The sequence below is a fragment of the Erinaceus europaeus genome, chromosome 1 (assembly GCF_950295315.1).
Source record: "Erinaceus europaeus chromosome 1, mEriEur2.1, whole genome shotgun sequence".
In the NCBI taxonomy this organism is placed as follows: domain Eukaryota; kingdom Metazoa; phylum Chordata; class Mammalia; order Eulipotyphla; family Erinaceidae; genus Erinaceus; species Erinaceus europaeus.
Genome location: NC_080162.1, coordinates 50,096,311 through 50,115,413, shown reverse-complemented (window position 1 = coordinate 50,115,413; position 19,103 = coordinate 50,096,311). Strand labels below are relative to the sequence as shown.

Below are 19,103 nucleotides of genomic sequence, written 5' to 3'. Positions count from 1 at the left end.
CTCTGCTGGGTGAACCATTTCCTAGCCTGTATTCTAGACAGGGTCATGAATACATGATAATGGTGGCCATTTAAAAATATCTTCATTGTTGACCAGCCCTGTTTTAGGATAGCAGCAACATCATTTTATTTTAATTTTATTTTTGGGTCAAGACTGATGATATATGTATATGCCACCATATATATTAGTGTATATAAGAATAATTTCATAATTCTATGGAAGACTTCTTATTTATTTCTACCTCTTTTAGGTGGACCAAACAGAAATGTGAATATGAGTCAGACTCCTACCTCAGGAGACTGGTGTTTACCAAACCCAAAGGCCAGTAGACTGGAACCTATGAATTCAAACTCCATGGGAAGACCAGGTGCAGATTATAGTGCTTCTTTACCTAGACCTGCAGTGGGTGGCTCAATGCCTACCTTGCCCCTTCGTTCCAATAGCATCTCAGGTGCAAGACCAATGTTGCAGCAGCAGCAACAGCAGCAGCAACAGCAGATGCTTCAAATGCGTAAGCATCCCCTTTGTAAGACAGGAAAATTGGATGCTTAGGGTAATGACTTGCTGTCAACTTATTTGAAATTTTATCTTTTTTCTTCCACTAGGGCCTGGTGATATTCCCATGGGAATGGGAGTCAATCCTTATGGCCAGACAACATCATCGAACCAACCAGGTTCCTGGCCAGATGGCATGTTGTCCATGGAACAAGGCCCTCATGGGACTCAAAATAGGTGGGACTTTGTTGAGTGACTCCATAGAAAATGTTAGTATTGTACTATCTAGAATAGATTCATAGCATGGGAACAAACCTGAAAGAGAAGGAGAAAAAACTCTCTGTAATTGATTTACTGGTGACCACCCGAGTGTTTGTTGGATAACCCTATAAAAGTGAGGCTGAGGTGGCAAGCTGTGGCTTTCATGGAAGAGGGAGGAAACAGAACTATATTGCTCAGCTGTTGTTACCATGGAGGGTCAAACCTGAGAGCTGCTTTCTTGGTGAGGTGATTTTCTCTTATAATGAGTAATCTTGTAATATAGTATTAAATTAGAACTAGTTCTACATAATAAATGGTGTTTAGAGGGTGTATTTCAGTTATGGAAGATTAATTTTGAAGGATCGAATAATTCTTCTCTGTGATTTAAAAATAATTTGAGTGATGACGGTGAGCACGTACTTTCATGTCCTTGTTAAAAATTATTTCACTTAATGTGTTTTCTTAGATTGGGAGATGGCTCACCTGGTAGAGCACATACATGGCCAACATGCATAAATTCCAAAGTTTGAGCCCCATATCTACCACATGGTTACACTTTATGAAGGGGGGAAGCCTCACAGCTGTGGAGTGTCGTGGTGTCTCCTTCTCTGTCTTTCCTTTTTGCTTCTTACCATCTTAAAAAAAAAAAAGTCTACCAGGAGAAGTGGAGTCGAGCAGGTAGTAAGCCATGACATGCATACATACTCACATGCACACATTTATTATGAGAGAAAGGGGAGCGTGGAGAAAGAACATGAACCAGGGTGTTGCTCAGCTCTAGTATGAGGTTGTGCTAGGGACTGAACCTGTAGCCTTTGAGGTTTCAGGCATGCAAGTTGATCGCAGGAACGGCCTGTTTCCCTGACCCTCTTTTAAGGTTTTGTAAAGAGTGTAGATTAAGTTTATATTTCATTTTCATTTTGCTTGGTCAATAACTCATTTGCATGAGAGAGACCCCATCCGTGTCAGTTCTGTGTAAGTACTGCACGCTAACCGATTGCACCACTGGAGCTCCATCAGTGTCAGTTCTAACCTGATATCTGCCATAAATTAAGCAAAGAAAAAGTGAATTGATCCATGGATTAGGCAACCATGACTTCATTAACTGCACGAGTTTACTCACTTGAGTGCTTCTCTACATAGTAGAGAACATAAAATTTCAGTTTTGCAGAACTTGCTGAGGAAGATATTCATTTTTCAGAGATACAGAGAGAACTAGGAAAAGAGTTACACCTGCATCCCTGCTTCACCACGTGTGCGATAAGGAAGGATATATAACTCAAGCTTTTCTTAAAATAAAAAAAAATTTTTTTTAATGCAAGCCTTTTTTTTTTTTTTTTGCTTGCACTTTTATGTGTTGTAGAACTGTGGTACCTTGCTGCTGGGTGTGTGGAGTACATATCAATACATGAACTCTTAATTCCAGAAAGTTATTCAAATGCAACTGCTACCACTTGTGGAAACTTAACAGTACAATCTCCTTTCTTTTCCAAATTTCTTTCTCCTTGCAATTTCTGACAGTCCCCAAATATCTCAGGGTCTAGTAGTTACATTTTGGTAGTAGGGCTTCGGGGTGGAATTAAAGTAGATATAGTGGTTGGTGCTGGTCTGGTGAGGTTTAAATCTGGGGAGACACAAAGTAAAACTTGGACTGGTTGGGTGTACTATACCAGGGCAAAGGACTCTAGAGCAGGACTGGGATAGGGGGAAGGACTTTCAGTTCCTGGTACATGATGCTGAGCAAAGGACCTAAACTAGGGGCTGAGAGTGTTTTGCAGACACCTATCTTGGTGAGATGGAGACTTGTACTCATGTGTCAACAGTTGTACTGTCATTACCCTCTTGTATACAAAACAAAAAACAAAGCAACAATAACATCAAAAGCCAAGAAGTTCTCTTGAAGTCTTATCTGGATGTTATTTTAATATAAATGTTTTGTGTAACTTAAAAGGGGGAGAGGCATAAGCTTAAATTGATGCTACTTGATATTCTTTGATCAGTTGGTTTATTATGTATACCTGTAGTATTACTGAGATGTTTGTGTATATTTAAAGTAGTATGCATGGTTACTGTTAAGAGTTTTCTTTTTTCCTTTCAAAGAGAAAAGCACTACTGACATTGAATGCAAATTTCTTTTTAGACCACTTCTTAGGAATTCCCTGGATGATCTCCTTGGGTCACCTGCTAACCTAGAAGGCCAAAGTGATGAAAGAGCATTGTTGGACCAACTACACACTCTCTTGAGCAACACAGATGCCACGGGTCTAGAGGAAATTGACAGAGCTCTAGGCATTCCTGAACTTGTAAATCAAGTAAGTGGTGTTAGTATGGAAAGAAAAGTGTGTGTGTGTGTGTGTGTGTGTGTGTGTGTGTGTGTGTGTGGTACACATCCATGAAACCATACAGAAAATGTCTACTTTGACATATTTCCTTTTTGTTAGGTCATAACATTGCATTCATGGATACTACGAGCATTAGGTTTCAAAAATGTAATTGCAATATTCTAACATCTGTTGTTTTATTAAGACTTCAGGTTCTTGACAATTATAGAAATGATCTGATAAACTATGATTTCATTTTTTTATTATTTTTTAATTTCTTTAAATTTTTTAATTATATTTATTTGTTTATTAGATAGAGACAGCCAGAAATTGAGAGGAGAGAGGGAGATAGAGAGGGAAAGAGACAGAGAAACATCTGCAGCTCTGCTTCACCACTTGTGAAGCTTTCCCCTTGCAGGTGGGGACTGGGGGCTTGAACCTGGGTCTTTGCATATTGTAACATGTGCGCTCAACCAGGTATGCTACCACCTGGCCTGTAAACTATGATTTTAGAAATGTTACCATTTATTTAGATTTATATGAGTTCTAATTTTTGAGGCTGGCATATTTTCATGAGGTTTGCATAAATAATTGGGGATAAGAGATGATGTTGGGATGTTCCATCATTATAAATAAATGTTTTAACATAAAAAAAAAAACCTTCCTATAATAAATGCTACCTGGTTAGATACTAGAAAGAAGTAATTATAAGAGTACAGCTACTACAGCACCATTCCTCCATTGGTGGAGCTTCCCTCCATGCCAGACATAGTGCTTCCATAGGGTGGTGGGGCCTCAACCCTGGGTCCTAGAGCAGGGGAAGTGCACTTTACCGAGTAAGATAGCAGGATAGGTCAACAAAGTAAAAACCCTATCAGAAAACTGTTTTTAAAATTACGTATCTAATATTACTGGGGATTATCCCCAAATTCTGCTGGACATTATATTGTACATATCTTTAACATGTACATATTCTTAGCTAATGTAGACACTTAGTACTGGTTAAATGAATATTCCATTCCCCTTTACTCTCCCCATACAGATAGCAGTGAATGATTGATCATGCTTAAATTTTTATTCAACTGGTGAATGCACTCCAAGGGAATCAGATTCTTTTTTGTTGATTTACCTGTGTCTGACAGAATCAACACTTGCCACCCTCAACTGGTGTGAAGTACATAAGAATTAATTGATCACAGTGATTTTAATTTACTATATACTTGAAATGGGAGGTCCATGTTGGCATGACACTCAGAGATCTGTTCTTCAGATTCTTAATGTGTTATAATAGATATTTGGTTGAGAAAAGATGGGCACATGGATTGTATTCTGTTGGAAACTTAGGCAGTTAGCTTGATTTGTTGTTGGAATTCTGCAACACCGGTGTCTATATAAGTTGACTTTTTTTTTTTTTAAAGCTTCTTTAAAATGATTTCACTATTCATTTGTGTTTGCTATTTAAGGGTCAAGCCTTGGAGTCCAAGCAGGATGCTTTCCAAGGTCAAGAAGCAGCAGTTATGATGGATCAGAAGGCAGCATTATATGGGCAGACATATCCAGCACAGGGGCCTCCAATACAAGGAGGCTTTAATCTTCAGGGACAGTCACCTTCTTTTAATTCTATGATGAATCAGATGAACCAGCAAAGCAATTTTTCTCTCCAAGGAATGCACCCCAGGGCCAACATGATGAGACCTCGGACCAACACCCCCAAGCAACTCAGAATGCAGCTTCAGCAGAGGCTGCAGGGCCAACAGGTAGCTAACTAGCCATGTGCTGTGCCTTAGCCAGAAGTGGCTTCTCTTTCGGCCATCTTTGCTTCAGACTGTGTTCTTCAGAGCTCTTGCTCTTGGCACTTTATCTCTTCAACTAAAGAATTTCTTTTTAAATTTCTGTATAACATTTTATTAATACTGAGGGTCTTAGGAAGTGGTCATGCTAGAATTGAGGTGTCTTTTTTATAAGAATATTCCATTGTATAGGCTAAAAAGTTAAAGGGGTGGGAAAATAGCACAATGGTTATGCACGGAGACTTTCATGCCTGAGATACCAAAGACCCTAGGTTCAATTCCTAGGACCAGCATAAGCCAGAGCTAAAGAGTGCTCTGGTTAGGGGAAAAAATGTTGAGAAAAAATAATTCATGTGTTATTGTACCAGACTTTTCATATCTGAGCAGTGCTCTGGTGAAAGGGGATTGGGGGGAGGAGGAGATTGCTCTTGGGGGGAAAAAAACTTCCCTCCCTCCTTAATGAGAAAGCCAAAGCATCATGTGATGCTAGGGAATGAACTCGGGACACTATGCTTGCAAGTCTAGCACTCTTAGACGTCTACCGAGCTACTTTCTAGACTGCAGAAGTGTTTCTTGATGACTTATATGTAATGTTAGGTATATATCCTTTTTTTTTTTCCTGGAACTTAGTGCCTGCATGATTCCACCACTCTGGTGGTGAACACTCTCTTTCTTCCCCCTCCCCCTTATGGTAAAGGATGAGAGGTGGAGAGAGCACACAGCATTGCTTTACTACTAAGGAAGTATCTCCTGTGGAGGTGCTCCTGAGGCAGATGTGTGTGTGTCTGTGTGTGTGTGACAGAGACAAAGACAGACATACACACACACACACACACACACACACACACACACACACACAGAGAAAAAGACATGAGAGTCAGTTTGGTATATTACTGAGTGAATGATCTCTTGAGACTTCAAAAAAAATTTTTTTTTTTTTAAATTTAGAGGGGGGGAAAGGAGGAGACAAAGGAGCACTTCAGCACTGTTCCACCATCTGTGGAGTTCTCTTTGTGCTATGCTGTGCTGTCCTGTCTGTGGTGCTGGGGCTTGAACCCATGACTTCATACTTAGAACATGTGCAGTACTGGGTGATCTATCTCTCAGCCCCCAAAGGTATTCTTTAAGCTATAAAATTGCACCTTTGCTTCCCTGCTGCAAACAATAAGCATTCATATGCTGGCTAAGGACTTTCAGTATGAACTTTTTTTGAAGTGAAAAAAAAGTTCAGCTTTGATATAACAACCAAATTAATGTGTTTGGAGATAACCATCATGACCTATTGGGTGTTCTTGAGGATTTAGAAAGCTATTTTAGACTTATTAATGTGCTCTACTTGCATTCTAACCAGCCTGTCTCTCCTCAGTTTTTGAATCAGAGCCGTCAAGCCCTTGAAATGAAAATGGAAAGCCCCACTGCTGGCGGGGCTGCTGTGATGAGGCCCATGATGCAGCCCCAGGTCAACTCCCAGGTGAGAGTATCAAGTCTTTGCACATTTATTACTTTTTTATTATCTTTATTTATTTATTGGGTGGAGACAGAAATTGAGAGGGAAGGGAGATAGACAGGAAGAGAGACAAAGACACCTTTAGCCCTGCTCTTCAGCACTTGCAAAGCTTTCTGCCTGTAGGTGGGGACTGGGGGCTTGAACCTGGGTGGATCCTTGTGCATTGTGATATGTGCACTCAACCAGGTGTGCCACCACCTGGCCCAGTCTTTGCACATGTACTGCTGTATGCTCAGCATAGAGCCTAGCCCATAGTGCATTGTCAGTAAGTACTAATTGTTAAACAAATAACTCCCAAGTTTCTGGTTTGAGAGACCATCTGATGGTTCTCAATGCTTTGCATCTTCCATTCTGCTTTCTTGCTGGTTACTAGGAAGGAAGAGTTAGAACTATGCCGATTCCTATCCCTTTGTTTTAAAACTTCTTTAGTGATCAGTTTTTGTATTATGAAAATAGCGGTCACTCTTTAGGAATTTAAGTTAATAAACCTTTAAACTTGTCTCTGTTCTTGGATTGTGGTGCCACATGCTCACTGGATATACTTTGAAATTATAAGTATCAAAAATAAGATAATATGTCATCTTCTCAGTGATGACCTCTGAGATGACTTGTTTCCTATAGTGGGAGAGAATGGCATTTAGTTCTCTGTATTTTTACAAGCATGAGCAGATGAGTATATGGAAGTTCTGTACTGTGGCCTGAAAAAAGTGTTCATAATTATTAAAAAAAAAAAAACCACAAAGACAGAAGTGGCTAATTTTCACTGTCTTACGCTTAGTTGAAAATAATGACATGTATCTTTTCTTTACAGTCAGATGTTCTGTAGATCTTAGACAGGCTACGTCCAAAAAGAAAAGATAGTAAAACTAATTTTTTTTTGAGGTGATCTCCTCACTAGTAGAGCCCAAATCACTTTGTTTATCCAGTGCTCTGATAATGTTACCTCCATATCCTCTCAACATCATCATGGTGTCTTCTTCCTTCAGTGGGCTTAACCCCACCCTATATGCCCAGCTCCACCAGCAGTGTGTCTGTGGGAGGATCCCTTCTTGGTTCAACTCCTCTCCCCCAAGTTTACTGTCACTTATGATGCTAGGGACTGTTTGTGCTTCCCTCCCCCCCAATAGCTTTATTTTAGTCTCTAAAATTCATCATCATTTTTTTTTTCTTACTTAGATAGATGTTTTCTAATTTTTGGGTTATTGGGAAAGTCACAACACACTTTTTTCTGTTTTTTTTTAATGCAAAAAAAAATGCTTTAGGACTTTTCTGTCAACTAAATATGTTAACAGTTGCAGCCTGTTTGTTTTTGTCTCTTAGCCCCAAATACTTCTCATGTCTTTATTTTGTGTGGGTTCCCCTCATCTTCACCCTTACCCTCAAGTGAGAAAACCTTTACTATAATGAGAATTTTTATTTTTGGTAATTATAAGGAAAGTCACTGGAAATGTTTTCTCTCAGATACCTAATGCATTGTGGAGGTGCTGTGTATGTGGAATTGAACTGGTTCTTGCAATGTGTAATTGCAATTTTCTTTGGGCAACAGCAGGGTTTTCTTAATGCCCAGATGGTAGCCCAGCGCAGCAGAGAACTTCTTAGTCATCACTTCCGACAGCAGAGGGTGGCGATGATGATGCAGCAGCAGCAGCAACAACAGCAACAACAGAGCCAGGCCTTCAGCCCACCTCCTAATGTAACCGCTTCTCCCAGCATGGATGGGGTTTTGGCAGGACCTGCTATGCCACAGGCTCCCCCGCAGCAGTTTCCATACCCACCAAATTATGGTAAATCTGACAGTGAAAATGTCTGTCAAAGTAACATTACTGAGGACTTAAGATTCATTATATCTGTTGCATATTAAAAGTGAATAAAAGTGTTATTTATCCCCTCTTGTTCCTTTTCATGTAAAAATAAGAGTAATGGAAAAAAACATTTTGTAGTGTGGATAGGTAATTGTAATTGATGTCTATGTGTTCTATCACTGACTTTTTTTTGGGTCATCACCAAGGCTTCATTGCTCTAGGATGACTGAGAGAAGGAGGTGTGTGTGTGTGTGTGTGTGTGTGTGTGTGGTGGGTGTGTGGTGGGTGTGTGGTGGGTGTGGTGTGGTGGGTGTGTTTTCTCCTACTCAAGCTCCCCAGAAGTGTGTGGTGTGTGTGGTGTGTGTGTTTTCTCCTACTCAAGCTCCCCAGACACCTTAATTTGGACAAAAGGCTGTAAAGTGTTCTATTGTCCTTCCATATCCATGTCTTCCCCACCTACCCTGGTATAGTATGGCTCTCCAGTTTTGGAACAGCTCTGACTGACTGTAGCATTTTGAGCTTTTTTTTCTTTTTTTTTTCTTTTTTTGACAGTTCATATCAGAAAGTAATATGTGTACTAACTCATAGACCTCTTTAGGTCAGCCACTGACAGGTTTCATCAACATGGTGAGCAAGTGGCACTAGCGGTATCTGTTAGGGAGATTACATTTTAGGGTGAGTCCACGCCAGCCAAGGATAATAGGTCTTTTGGCCTTGAAAGAGGGACAGAGTGATGGGAGTAGTGTGGTAGGAAATCCCTGTTATACAGAGGTGTCACTGAAATAAACTACTAGGCATCTGCTTTTCTATAGTAAGCCTGTTACTATAATTCTCATCTTGGTGAGAAGAGACAATAACTAGGAAGTACTACCATGTAAATCTCTTATCTATCCCTATCATATTCCCTTCTAAAAATGAATATAAAATTCCTGTAAAAGGGTGATACTTTAATTAGGTAGCATTGAAATCTTGTGATTTCTTTTTTCAAGGTATGGGACAACAGCCAGATCCAGGCTTTGGTCGAGTATCTAGTCCTCCCAATGCAATGATGTCATCAAGAATGGGTCCCTCCCAGAATCCCATGATGCAGCACCCTCAGACTGCACCTATATATCAGTCCTCAGAAATGAAGGGCTGGCCATCAGGAAACCTTGCCAGGAACAGGTGAAGAGCAATAACTTTTAAATTCATTTTCATTTTTGTGGAACTAGGGAAATTAATCTCTGTATTTTTGATAAAAATGGTCTGGGCTCATATCAGAAAATGTGTTGTTATGTCTCAGGAGGTGGCTTTTTGGTATAGTGTAGAACTCAAAAGTACGAGGCCCTCAGTTCTGTCCCAGCACCACATACATTAGTGATACTATGGCTCTCTTGCTTTTCTCCCTCTCATCCGTTAAAAAAAGCGGGGAGGGTGGTGGTGGTAGAAAAATGTTAATGTGGTTTGTCCGTTTTGAGAATCCTTCCTACTGTGCACACATTCATGAGGGTATGGAGTACAGACAGCTGTAAAAACAGAAGGCAGGCTATCTGGAAGTTTTCCTGTAGTGTTTTCTCTACTCAAGTGTAATGACATTTGACAACTGTGATGGTATCTTTTTATATATCTTGTGTTGGTAAATTACCCGGGGTAATTGCAGACTTTCTTTATAGCTCCTTTCCTCAGCAGCAGTTTGCCCACCAAGGGAATCCCACTGCATATAGTATGGTGCACATGAACGGCAGCAGTGGTCCCATGGCACAGATGAACATGAACTCCATGCCCATGTCTGGCATGCCAATGGGTCCTGATCAGGTATGAGGCACTATTCCTTACCTTTCTCAAAAATATTTTCATGGTCTTTGTGCAGAACCAAAGCCTCAACAGTAAGCCTGGGTGAAATATAGTCACTAACTTTTGAAGGTATTAAGCCATTAGGTACTTTCAGTGGCATGTGATAAAACTTGTGTACATAGACAAGGATTCTTTTCTGTTGTCCACTTATTTCCTTCATGTTTTTTCTGTTTGCTAACAGAAATACTGCTGACATAGCTACACCAGGGACTCCAAGGAAATCACTGTCCAAATGACACTGCACTAGGATTATTGGGATAAACAAAAGAATTGTTCCAGACACCCAGTTTTGAAGAATGGACCAGCTTTGACCTCCATCATGGGTATTCCAAGTGATACCATTTCATCAGGACTGAATTTTAAGTTAAAGCACATTATTTATCTTCCCCCCCCCCACCCCCTTCCTCTTTCCGCTCTTGTGTATCATGTTCAAAACTGAAATATTTTTGGCATTCTGCCTTTTGGGAATGTGATTCTAGAGATAAGGAGTGTTACTGATTACAATTCTCTCCTGACTGTGTAGCACCATTAAAATAAATGTAGGCGGGCCAGACAACATTGGAGAAATTGGGAGCTGGTTTCTCCAGTCGCAGTATGGGTGAGAATGTTAGCCCTAGCCTTCCTTTGTTTTTCTCACTGCCATGGAACTCCTCTATGTTGACCCTCTTAGCTTGTGAAATTGTCATAACTGAACTCTTGTCCTCCTATGATAGTGTTGAGTTGCTTTGTCACTGTCCTCCGTTGTCCTTGACTTTCTCTTAACTAGGATTTTCATCTGTCTCTGATGTCCTGTAATACTTCACCTTCAGGAATTGTCTTTGATGTCAAGTGACTTTGATGTCAAGTAGAAGGGAAGTCAAGATGACAGTATTTAATAGCAGCAGTAGCAATTTTTCTCATGCTAATGTGCAGCTGAGTGCACTTTATATAAAAAGTAATGGATAAATGCAATATTCTTGAGGTCTTGAGGAATGGTGAACCACATTCCTGGTTTTTGTCTAGTCTCTTGGACAAGAACTGTAATTTTCTCGTTATTGTTGAAAGTACTGGTGTCACCCTTTGCCTATATGGTAGAGCAATAATGCTTTCTGAAAATAAACTGCAGAAAACTCAAGGCCAGGTACTGCATTCTGAATCAGAATTTTGCAGTGTTTCTGTGAATAGATTTCTTTTGTAAATACGGTCTTTAAGATACTGTATCATGTAAAATATGTATATACCTTGTTTTTGTAGGTCACAACAACTCATTTTTACAGAGTTTGTGAAGTTAAATATTTAACATTATTGATCACAGTAAGCTCAGTGTCGTGAGGTTACAGATAGAAGAAACATCTCTGGACTTTGTGGCCTGGGGAAGAGGACAGGGGTTCATGGCGTCCCACCCTCAACCCCCCAGCTTTGGATGCCTCGCTCTATTCTCTCTCTTAATTTCAACTTTTTTTTAAAAAATCATTTATTTAGATGTAGGCTTTTTTTTTTTTTAATTCCTCTACCAGAACTAAGCACTTTGTTAATTTGGTAGGAAAGAATAGATACAGAAAATAAACAGATACCAAGAATTTGAAAATTAAGCATTTTGATTAAAAAAAAAATCTTGTTAAGCAGTCCATAAATTGATGGTATTAAAATTTGAATTATGTTGCTTTTTCATCCATTTCAGGAGCGCTGTAAGGTTTTGGTTATTAGGACCTGGATCCCACATCAGGATCGCAGAAGAATCCTTGGTGTGTGGTTTCTGGTGTCTGCTCAGCTGTCATTCCACTAATGTGATGTTTTCCTGAGAGTCGTGTCACAGTGATTTATTTTTTATTTTTTATTTAAGGCACTCGGCCCTCAGCACAGCCAGTTCTGCATGATTCACAGCTGCAGTCTGACCGAGTGCCTTTGTACACCGTCTCTACTCCCTGACTCTTGTTCTAGTCAAGAATAGGGAGAACTATCAAATGTAATTCCTCTTACCTGGTTTACAGAACGAGGTTTAAACAAATGGTTGAAAGAAAATGGTTGTTAGTGGAATATCTTTGAATTTCAAATGTCTCTCCTAGCCTTGTTGTCATTCTCCAGCAATAACAGAGCTTTTTTTTTTTTTTTTTAACTGCATACATGCTTAGCCAATTTAAGTGTTTCTGAAGGTAAGATCATATATTTTCTTTGACTTGCTTATGAATAAGTGAAACCTGCTACTTGCAGAACCACTAGGAGAGTGGATTTGCTTATTTTATACCATTCTTCCTGTGTCCCTCTCCTCTCCAGTTGAAGAATAAGTCTAAGATTGTAAATCCATACACTGCCATCATAGTGACCTGTACTTTTTCAGATAACATATCCACCTGTGTGGAGACAGAGGCATGGCTGAGTAAGTCTTTTTATTTTTAGATACAGTTGTGTCAGGTCTATCTTAAGTTGTGTGCGTGGAAAGAGATAGAATGGTGCTCTTACCTTTTTTGACTTTTAAAAAATTAAAAATAAATAAATAAAGTTTTGTGATTATTTTCCTCAGTTCTGACTCCAGGCTAACTGGAAGGCAGCATTCCCTTTTTTATATGGAAGAAAAGAGAAGTTTACTATGAGTTTTTTATATTTTCTACTTCATTTTGTTGGTGCAAATTTAAGATTATGGTTTTCTTTTACTAGATGAAGCCTTGTTTTTAGCTTTGTTGCCCTTTTATCTCTCTTAAATAACTTTTCTTTTGTAATCTCGCTGCCTACCTCTCCTCACCCCATACCCACCTCTACTTTTTTAAACCTTGGTAACTGTTGGGTGAACAGTATCAGTGATCTTTTCATCTGCGTTTAGAATATGTGATATTTCCAGTACCTACTTTTTTGCTGAATCCAAAGATACATAAATATAAATATATATATATATTTTATAAGATCAAAATGATATAAAGGAGAGATTCATGTTTCTTCCTTTGAAAAAATAGAAAATCATTGTTAATGTTCATATTATGATGCCATTTTTCTAGATTATGCATCTTCATAGAAAGGTGTAAATATTAATCAACAGGACTGCTTAATCTGTATTTAATATCTAAGGTGAGTTGGGGGTGTACAGGGTGGGGTACTACAGAATATGATTAACTTGCTGTCCTAGAAGTTTTGATCCAGAAATAGAGGTAGCTAGAGAGTTAACAGAACAGGTTGCCAGTTACCCATATGCCTGTCCAGTTCCCTTATTTGCAGAAGCAATGAGTTTTATTTACAAGTGGAAAATTCATAGGAGTAAAGCCTCTAGGATAGGTGAAACATCCCCCTTCTGCAGAGGAGCAAGAGCTTTTGTTCGGTAAGAGGCAAATGTTTAATAATGAGCAGGGTGTTTTCTTCTCTTGTTCTAATATATAGAATTTTGACGTGCATAGAAATGTCATTCTGAGAGCAATATTTAACTTCTCAGGAATTGACTTAGAGTATTGAGAATGAGTTCAGTTTTCAATCAAGTTTACATTAACTGTTGCTTTAAAAAAAAAATCTAAATCATTCTTTACACTGCAAAGAATCCAAACCATGTGGGATAACTTATAAGATGGTTGAACGATAAGCTTATGACTGCATTGCTGATCATTTTGGATGTCATTGTAAATAAAGGTTTCTATTTAAAATTGAAGCCTAAGATCTTGCTTTGTTTGTTTGTTTTGTTTAAACATCCCTGCTGGATTAAGGGTACAAGAGACGGTTAAGTAAATTTGTTTTAAAATATTGGTAGCCATTTCTGTGAGGTTAAAACTTATATGAGGGAGCATCTGCCTTTTGGGGAAGGGACACTGAGAAACATGAGACATTAAGTGTGAATGCTTAGAGATCATCTTAGTATCTATTAAATGAGAAGCAGATTGGAATGAGGCTGAATGACCTCCTAATTATCACATTCTAGAATTCTCGTTAGTTTACTTTTACCAGGTTAGAATGCTTGGTTTAACAAAAAGACTGCCTAAGGTGGGTTGTTTTCCAGTTCCATTACATTCTTTAAAGGAGAGATTTTAAAGTTGGTGTTATATGGGTACTTACTTATGTAGACCCTAAAATGTGGTACATTTTAGTTAGTTTACAACCATTTGTTCCTTTTAAAAACTATTGACCTAAGATATCTACTTCCAAATGGGTACTGACTGGTAGTATTTCGAGTTTTCTTTTTTTTTAAGAAACACACACACACACACACACACACACACACACACACACCCCCAAGAATGGCCTTTTACAAAGTGACAATATACACCACACCACCACTCCCCAAGAATGGCTTTTTACAAAATGACAAAAAGGTGTTACCTTGTCCCAACTGTTGGTTATTGGCTATTGTTTTGAACATTGTATGATAAGACTTAGACTACAAAATTTCTTTACAAATACAATTTTGTTAAAATTTGGGACACATCAACTTCATTTCTTTTTAGAACTTTAAAAAAAAAAAATCAGTTCTGGGACAGAAACCAAAAGGCATTTTGGGAGAAAAGGTATCTGTCCAGGAATAGAAATGGCCGCAACTGCAAGGAGTTTTCTTTTACACTGGCCACAGAGCGTTTATTGACACCACCACTCCTGAAAAATTGCGTTTTCTTATTAGTCATATTCCCCTAAAAGTTCCCACGCTGGTTACATGTAGATAGTCACATATATACAGTAAAGTCAGTTTCTTCAGAGGCAACCAGGGTTACTGGGCTAGATAAATGTCACTTGTGCTGTTGTCAAACCCGATGCAATGTTTCCAATAATTGCAAGTTGCCTCTGTCCTGCTTCTTAGTTCCTTCTTTGTGACAAACCAAAAAAGTTGAGAGGATTTAAAACAGGGTTGTTTTTCCCTTATGATTAAAAAAAAAAAAAATCCAGTGACTTTCACCCTCGAGGGAATTTTTCAAGAAAAATCTCTTTCTGTTCTTTTTCCCTTGTGAGCCTCAGAGAGGGTTAGTAGTGACTTTGATATGAAAATGCATTTTGTGCAGCTGGTGAGGTATAATTCAAAGCAAAAGCAGGGGCAAAAATGGACTTCCTGAAGTATCATTACTCTTGATGATTCTTCCAGTTTGCCATGTTGACTGAAAGCATGTTCCGTGTCTCTCAGGCCTCCTGGCTAACAGCATACATTTGCTTGAAATCACTGTTTGATTTTCATTGTCTGTCTACAGATAGTCAGACGATACCTCTGTTTTTGGAGGACCATCACATGTTTCTTAACCTTCCCAGCCTTCCCACAGTTGTCCCCTATAGAATAAAACAAAGTCATCTCACTATTTTATTATCATCCTGCTTATAGGTTTCATAATCAGTCAGACAGCTGAGTAAGCTTTACTTTAAGGATGTGGCTGCTTAAAAGAAGTATTTCTAGGTCATTCAGAAAGGGCTTACTGCCACTTATCTCGATTTCTAGTTGCTTGCTTACATACTCAGTGGCTAGAAACATGGCCAGATGTAGAAAGAATAGTGGCTAGGAAAAGATGAAATGTAAAGATATATACCCCAATTCTGGGATCAGAAGTGTTTAGCTGACCTAGTTTATTGGCAGATTAAAGCCACATATGTTTATTTGCATATAAAGAAATGAGTAGGCCAGAGTTTGCAAACTGTAGCTCTCCAAGAAAACCTGCCTGTATATCAACTGAATATCAAGGTAGTAGCTAATGTTAAAGCACATCTGTAGTTTAAAGATTTTTCTTTAATTTTTTATTATCTTTATTTTATTTGACAGAGACAGCCAGAAATCTAGAGGGAAGGGGATGATAGGGAGAGACAGAGACACCTGCAGCATTGCTTCACCACTCGCAAAGCTTTCCCCCTGCTGGTGGGGACCGGGGACTCGAACCTGGGTCCTTGCATGTTGTAACGTGTGCTCATCCAGGTGCGCCACCACCCGGCCCCTAGTTTAAAGATTTTTTCAATTGAAGCAGAGGGTCCAGATTATTGTGGGGGGTTCTTCCCTTTCATGTAGAAGCCCCCTGCCAGCTCTTCTGGCACTGGAGACTGCATGTGTGGCATGAATGTTTTGGAAGCCATTTTATGAGTCCACCTGTTGCTGATATTATGAACTAAGTAGTACTTCTGCAGCCATAGCCTTTAAATATTTAAATGCTTTTTGTTTGCCTTTGTTTTGTTTTGATAGAGACAGTGAAAAGACTACAACACTGAAGCTTCCTTCAGTGCAGTGGGGGCTGGGCCTGAGCCTGGGTAGTGCACATGATAAACAGTGCACTATCCAAGTGAGCTATTTTTTACCAGCTCAATTTATAAATATTTCTGCTAAGAAATAATTTGTGTTTCCCAAGATAACTACTATCTAGAGAGAAAAACAGCACCGTATTAGATAAGTTACTAGTCTAACACAGAAAATGTGTTCAGGTATGTTATTTTATAGGAAGAACTTAGATTAGTTCATCCCTTCTCATTATGGAAACAAACAAGATTGACAAATAAGAAATGGCATGCACACAGAATAGCCTTGGCAAACAAAGCAAGCCCAAAGCAGATTTGTTTGTAAACTGGTTCCTCAACTCACAGTGATTTGGAAGAAGGTCTCTTCATTTCTGGCCACTTTCGACGCTGAAACTGCCTAAGTTTTTAGGTGTCAAAAGGAGAATGAATGTTAACCATCACCAAGAAAGAAAAAGCACCCCCACAGAGCTGTACAACTGAGGCATCTGGGATGAGACCTAGCACTAGTGGGTGACCCAGGCCCCTGGCAGACTTGCGAATAGATGGGATCTGCACCTCCACCTAATGCATGCAGCTCACAGACATTAGAGTAAAGGAGGGACCAAGACAGTGGGATCTTCCTCAGACTTTATAAGCAAAACCAATACCTGTACTGCTCATAACTTCCTCCGTCTTTAAGTCCTAAGAGAGAGAAATGAAATAGAAGCATATGATTTAAGCAAAATAACTGCCTCTCCCTTCTAACCTTAGATTTATCACAAACCACTGTTGGTAAGTTTTCTCAGGTGAGAGCATGAACTGTCTGGAAGACACCCAGTTAGTCTGGTAGACTGCCTACACTCTGGTGTCATCAGACCTGATACTTCATTCGACATCTTGGTGGTGGTGATGAGGCATATATGGTGATGAACTCCTGTACTACAGAAGGCAGAATGCCACAGGAGAAAGGTAGGGCCGTGGGGAGATTCTTCTCTGGACATTTGGCAAATTTCCTACAGGTAATGTGATCGAATATGTCACCAACCTGGCGATTTTACTCACCCATAGAATGAGAATAGATTTACCTCCGTGGATCGTCATAAGCATTATGAGTTGTGCATATAAAACAGTAAAGTAACTGGCATATAGTGATGACACTTAATGTAAAAGGAGCACTTGGTTGGTGGATGTTAAGAAGGTGATCTATATATTTCAGATACTGGTGAAGAATCTGGTAATAGCAGGGTTTGCTTATTTCAGGCAGTGTTACCGCCACAGTGAACTTTATGATTCCTCCTTAAACATTCACAGTAGACTAGAGCATCTTGATCATCCTAAGTTGCTTAACCATTTTCCTGATATGAAATCTAAGTGTCTTACCAGACGCTGATAAGAGCACCCCAGGGGGCTTCAAATACCAAAGAATTTTAGACTGTTCCTGTGATTTTTAAAAAGAATTTTTTGACTCCTCTCCTGTCATGTTTTCATTACCTTACTTACTCCAGCATTAGCCACTCCAGGCTGCTTTCTGCTCCTTTAAATTCCTCAGTGATGGTGGAGAGAGGGAGCTATTACAGGTCTAGGCCTACTATATCTCTGTGGGAATCCAAGGATCCCCCTAAGTAGGGCCTCAGATTGGGGTGGTCTGGTGTTGATCAAAAGGGCCATCATTAAGTGAGCCCAATCTCTTGCCCTTATCCAGCTTTGGTAGTCCTTTATATGATAAGATTAGACTTTTCCCAGTTATGTCATTGAGTGTCCTTTGTTGTACCCAAACCACTATTGGGTTTATGGGATCTCTGTCCACTATCACTGGTGACCTCCATCAGGAGCATCATTATAAGCCCTCTTGTAGGCCTTGCCAGGACCTTGCCCTCACTGTAGAGCAGCAATGGTAGGGACTGCCCCACTCTCTGAAGGGAGGCTGGGTCCACCTACTCGGCCACTTGAGGAAAACAGGTCCTGAAATGAATGCAGCCTCCTTGTGACCATGGACTACAAGCTCAGACTGACAGAGACTCATAGGTCACACAAGTTCCTGTGCTAAATAGGAATATATATAGGCCCTAGGTCAGATCGATGGGGTAAACAGTTAATGTCTGGGAGCTACTCTCAGCGCATATCCAGCTTTCTAGCCCTATTCTCAATTTTGACACCATCTTCCCAAACAATATTTTTAGCCCACCTGCATGTTAGCTAAAGTCATGGCCTCCTTACAACATACCTAAAATAGACTTCCTAGCTTCTTCCCATCTGAAAACCCCTAATTTTATCTGTTACTCCTACCTTTGGGTTCCTGATTGTTAAACAATTTGTCCTGCTTTATATTTTACCACCTTTTCAGCCACCAAGTCGAAGACACTAATATGATTCCACCCTGACTTCCCTGGGCAGATGACCTCACCAATGCATCCCAAAGTCTCACCTCTCCAGAGCCTCCAGGGAGAGAAAAATAAGCTGGGGCTATGTATCGACCTGCCAACGTTCATGTCCAGCAGTGAAGCAATTACAGGAGCCGGACCATCCACCTTCTGCACCCCACAAAGAATTATGGTCCATACTCCAAGAGAGATAAAGAATAGAGAAGCTTCCAATGGAAGGAATGGGACATGGAATTCTGGTAGTGGGAATTGTATGGAATTGTACCCCTGTTACCTTATAATCTTGTTAATCACTACTAAATTGCTAATAAAAAATTAAAAACAAAAAGCATTCCTCAGTTTTCCACATTAAATCGCTTAGAATGCCAGGCTTCCACATTTTTTATCAATGGTTAATTGCTGCTTATTCCTTAGGGCTCAGAATGGGGTCATCTCTGACTCTTACCCACTGTTACACTGTAGTGCACTATCCTGTTCACTCATAGAAGCAAGACTGTTTTCAGTGAAATGTCAGCTTCCCATGAGGTCAGGGAATGTGTCCATCTTTTCCTGTGGTGCCAGGTTTTAAGTTTTCAACAGTATTTGTT

The 19,103-nt window shown here is 39.6% G+C and overlaps 2 protein-coding genes across 15 annotated transcripts in view; one reads left to right on the top strand and one right to left on the bottom strand.

Moving 5' to 3' along the window:
• NCOA3 (nuclear receptor coactivator 3) overlaps positions 1–13,622 on the top strand; it is a 107,263-nt gene extending 93,641 nt beyond the window's left edge. For 7 of the 9 annotated variants that reach the window (XM_060185803.1, XM_007526724.3, XM_060185789.1 and 4 more), the window contains 9 exons: positions 251–511; positions 606–732; positions 2,897–3,068; positions 4,541–4,834; positions 6,234–6,338; positions 7,921–8,158; positions 9,166–9,340; positions 9,829–9,970; positions 10,191–13,622. In XM_060185803.1, coding sequence (XP_060041786.1) covers positions 251–511; positions 606–732; positions 2,897–3,068; positions 4,541–4,834; positions 6,234–6,338; positions 7,921–8,158; positions 9,166–9,340; positions 9,829–9,970; positions 10,191–10,202 — 1,526 coding nt within the window. In that variant the 3' untranslated portion in view covers positions 10,203–13,622. The remainder of the gene's footprint in view (positions 1–250; positions 512–605; positions 733–2,896; positions 3,069–4,540; positions 4,835–6,233; positions 6,339–7,920; positions 8,159–9,165; positions 9,341–9,828; positions 9,971–10,190) is intronic. The other 2 variants (XM_060185842.1, XM_060185832.1) reach the window with 2 other exon arrangements.
• Positions 13,623–14,277: 655 nt separating this feature from the next.
• SULF2 (sulfatase 2) overlaps positions 14,278–19,103 on the bottom strand; it is a 129,508-nt gene continuing 124,682 nt past the window's right edge. For 5 of the 6 annotated variants that reach the window (XM_060185867.1, XM_060185852.1, XM_060185849.1 and 2 more), the window contains exons 19-21: positions 16,804–16,837; positions 16,500–16,553; positions 14,278–15,211 (exon numbers count right to left, since the gene is read on the bottom strand). In XM_060185867.1, the coding sequence (XP_060041850.1) occupies positions 15,181–15,211; positions 16,500–16,553; positions 16,804–16,837 (119 nt within the window). In that variant the 3' untranslated portion in view covers positions 14,278–15,180. The remainder of the gene's footprint in view (positions 15,212–16,499; positions 16,554–16,803; positions 16,838–19,103) is intronic. The other variant, XM_060185879.1, reaches the window with a different exon arrangement.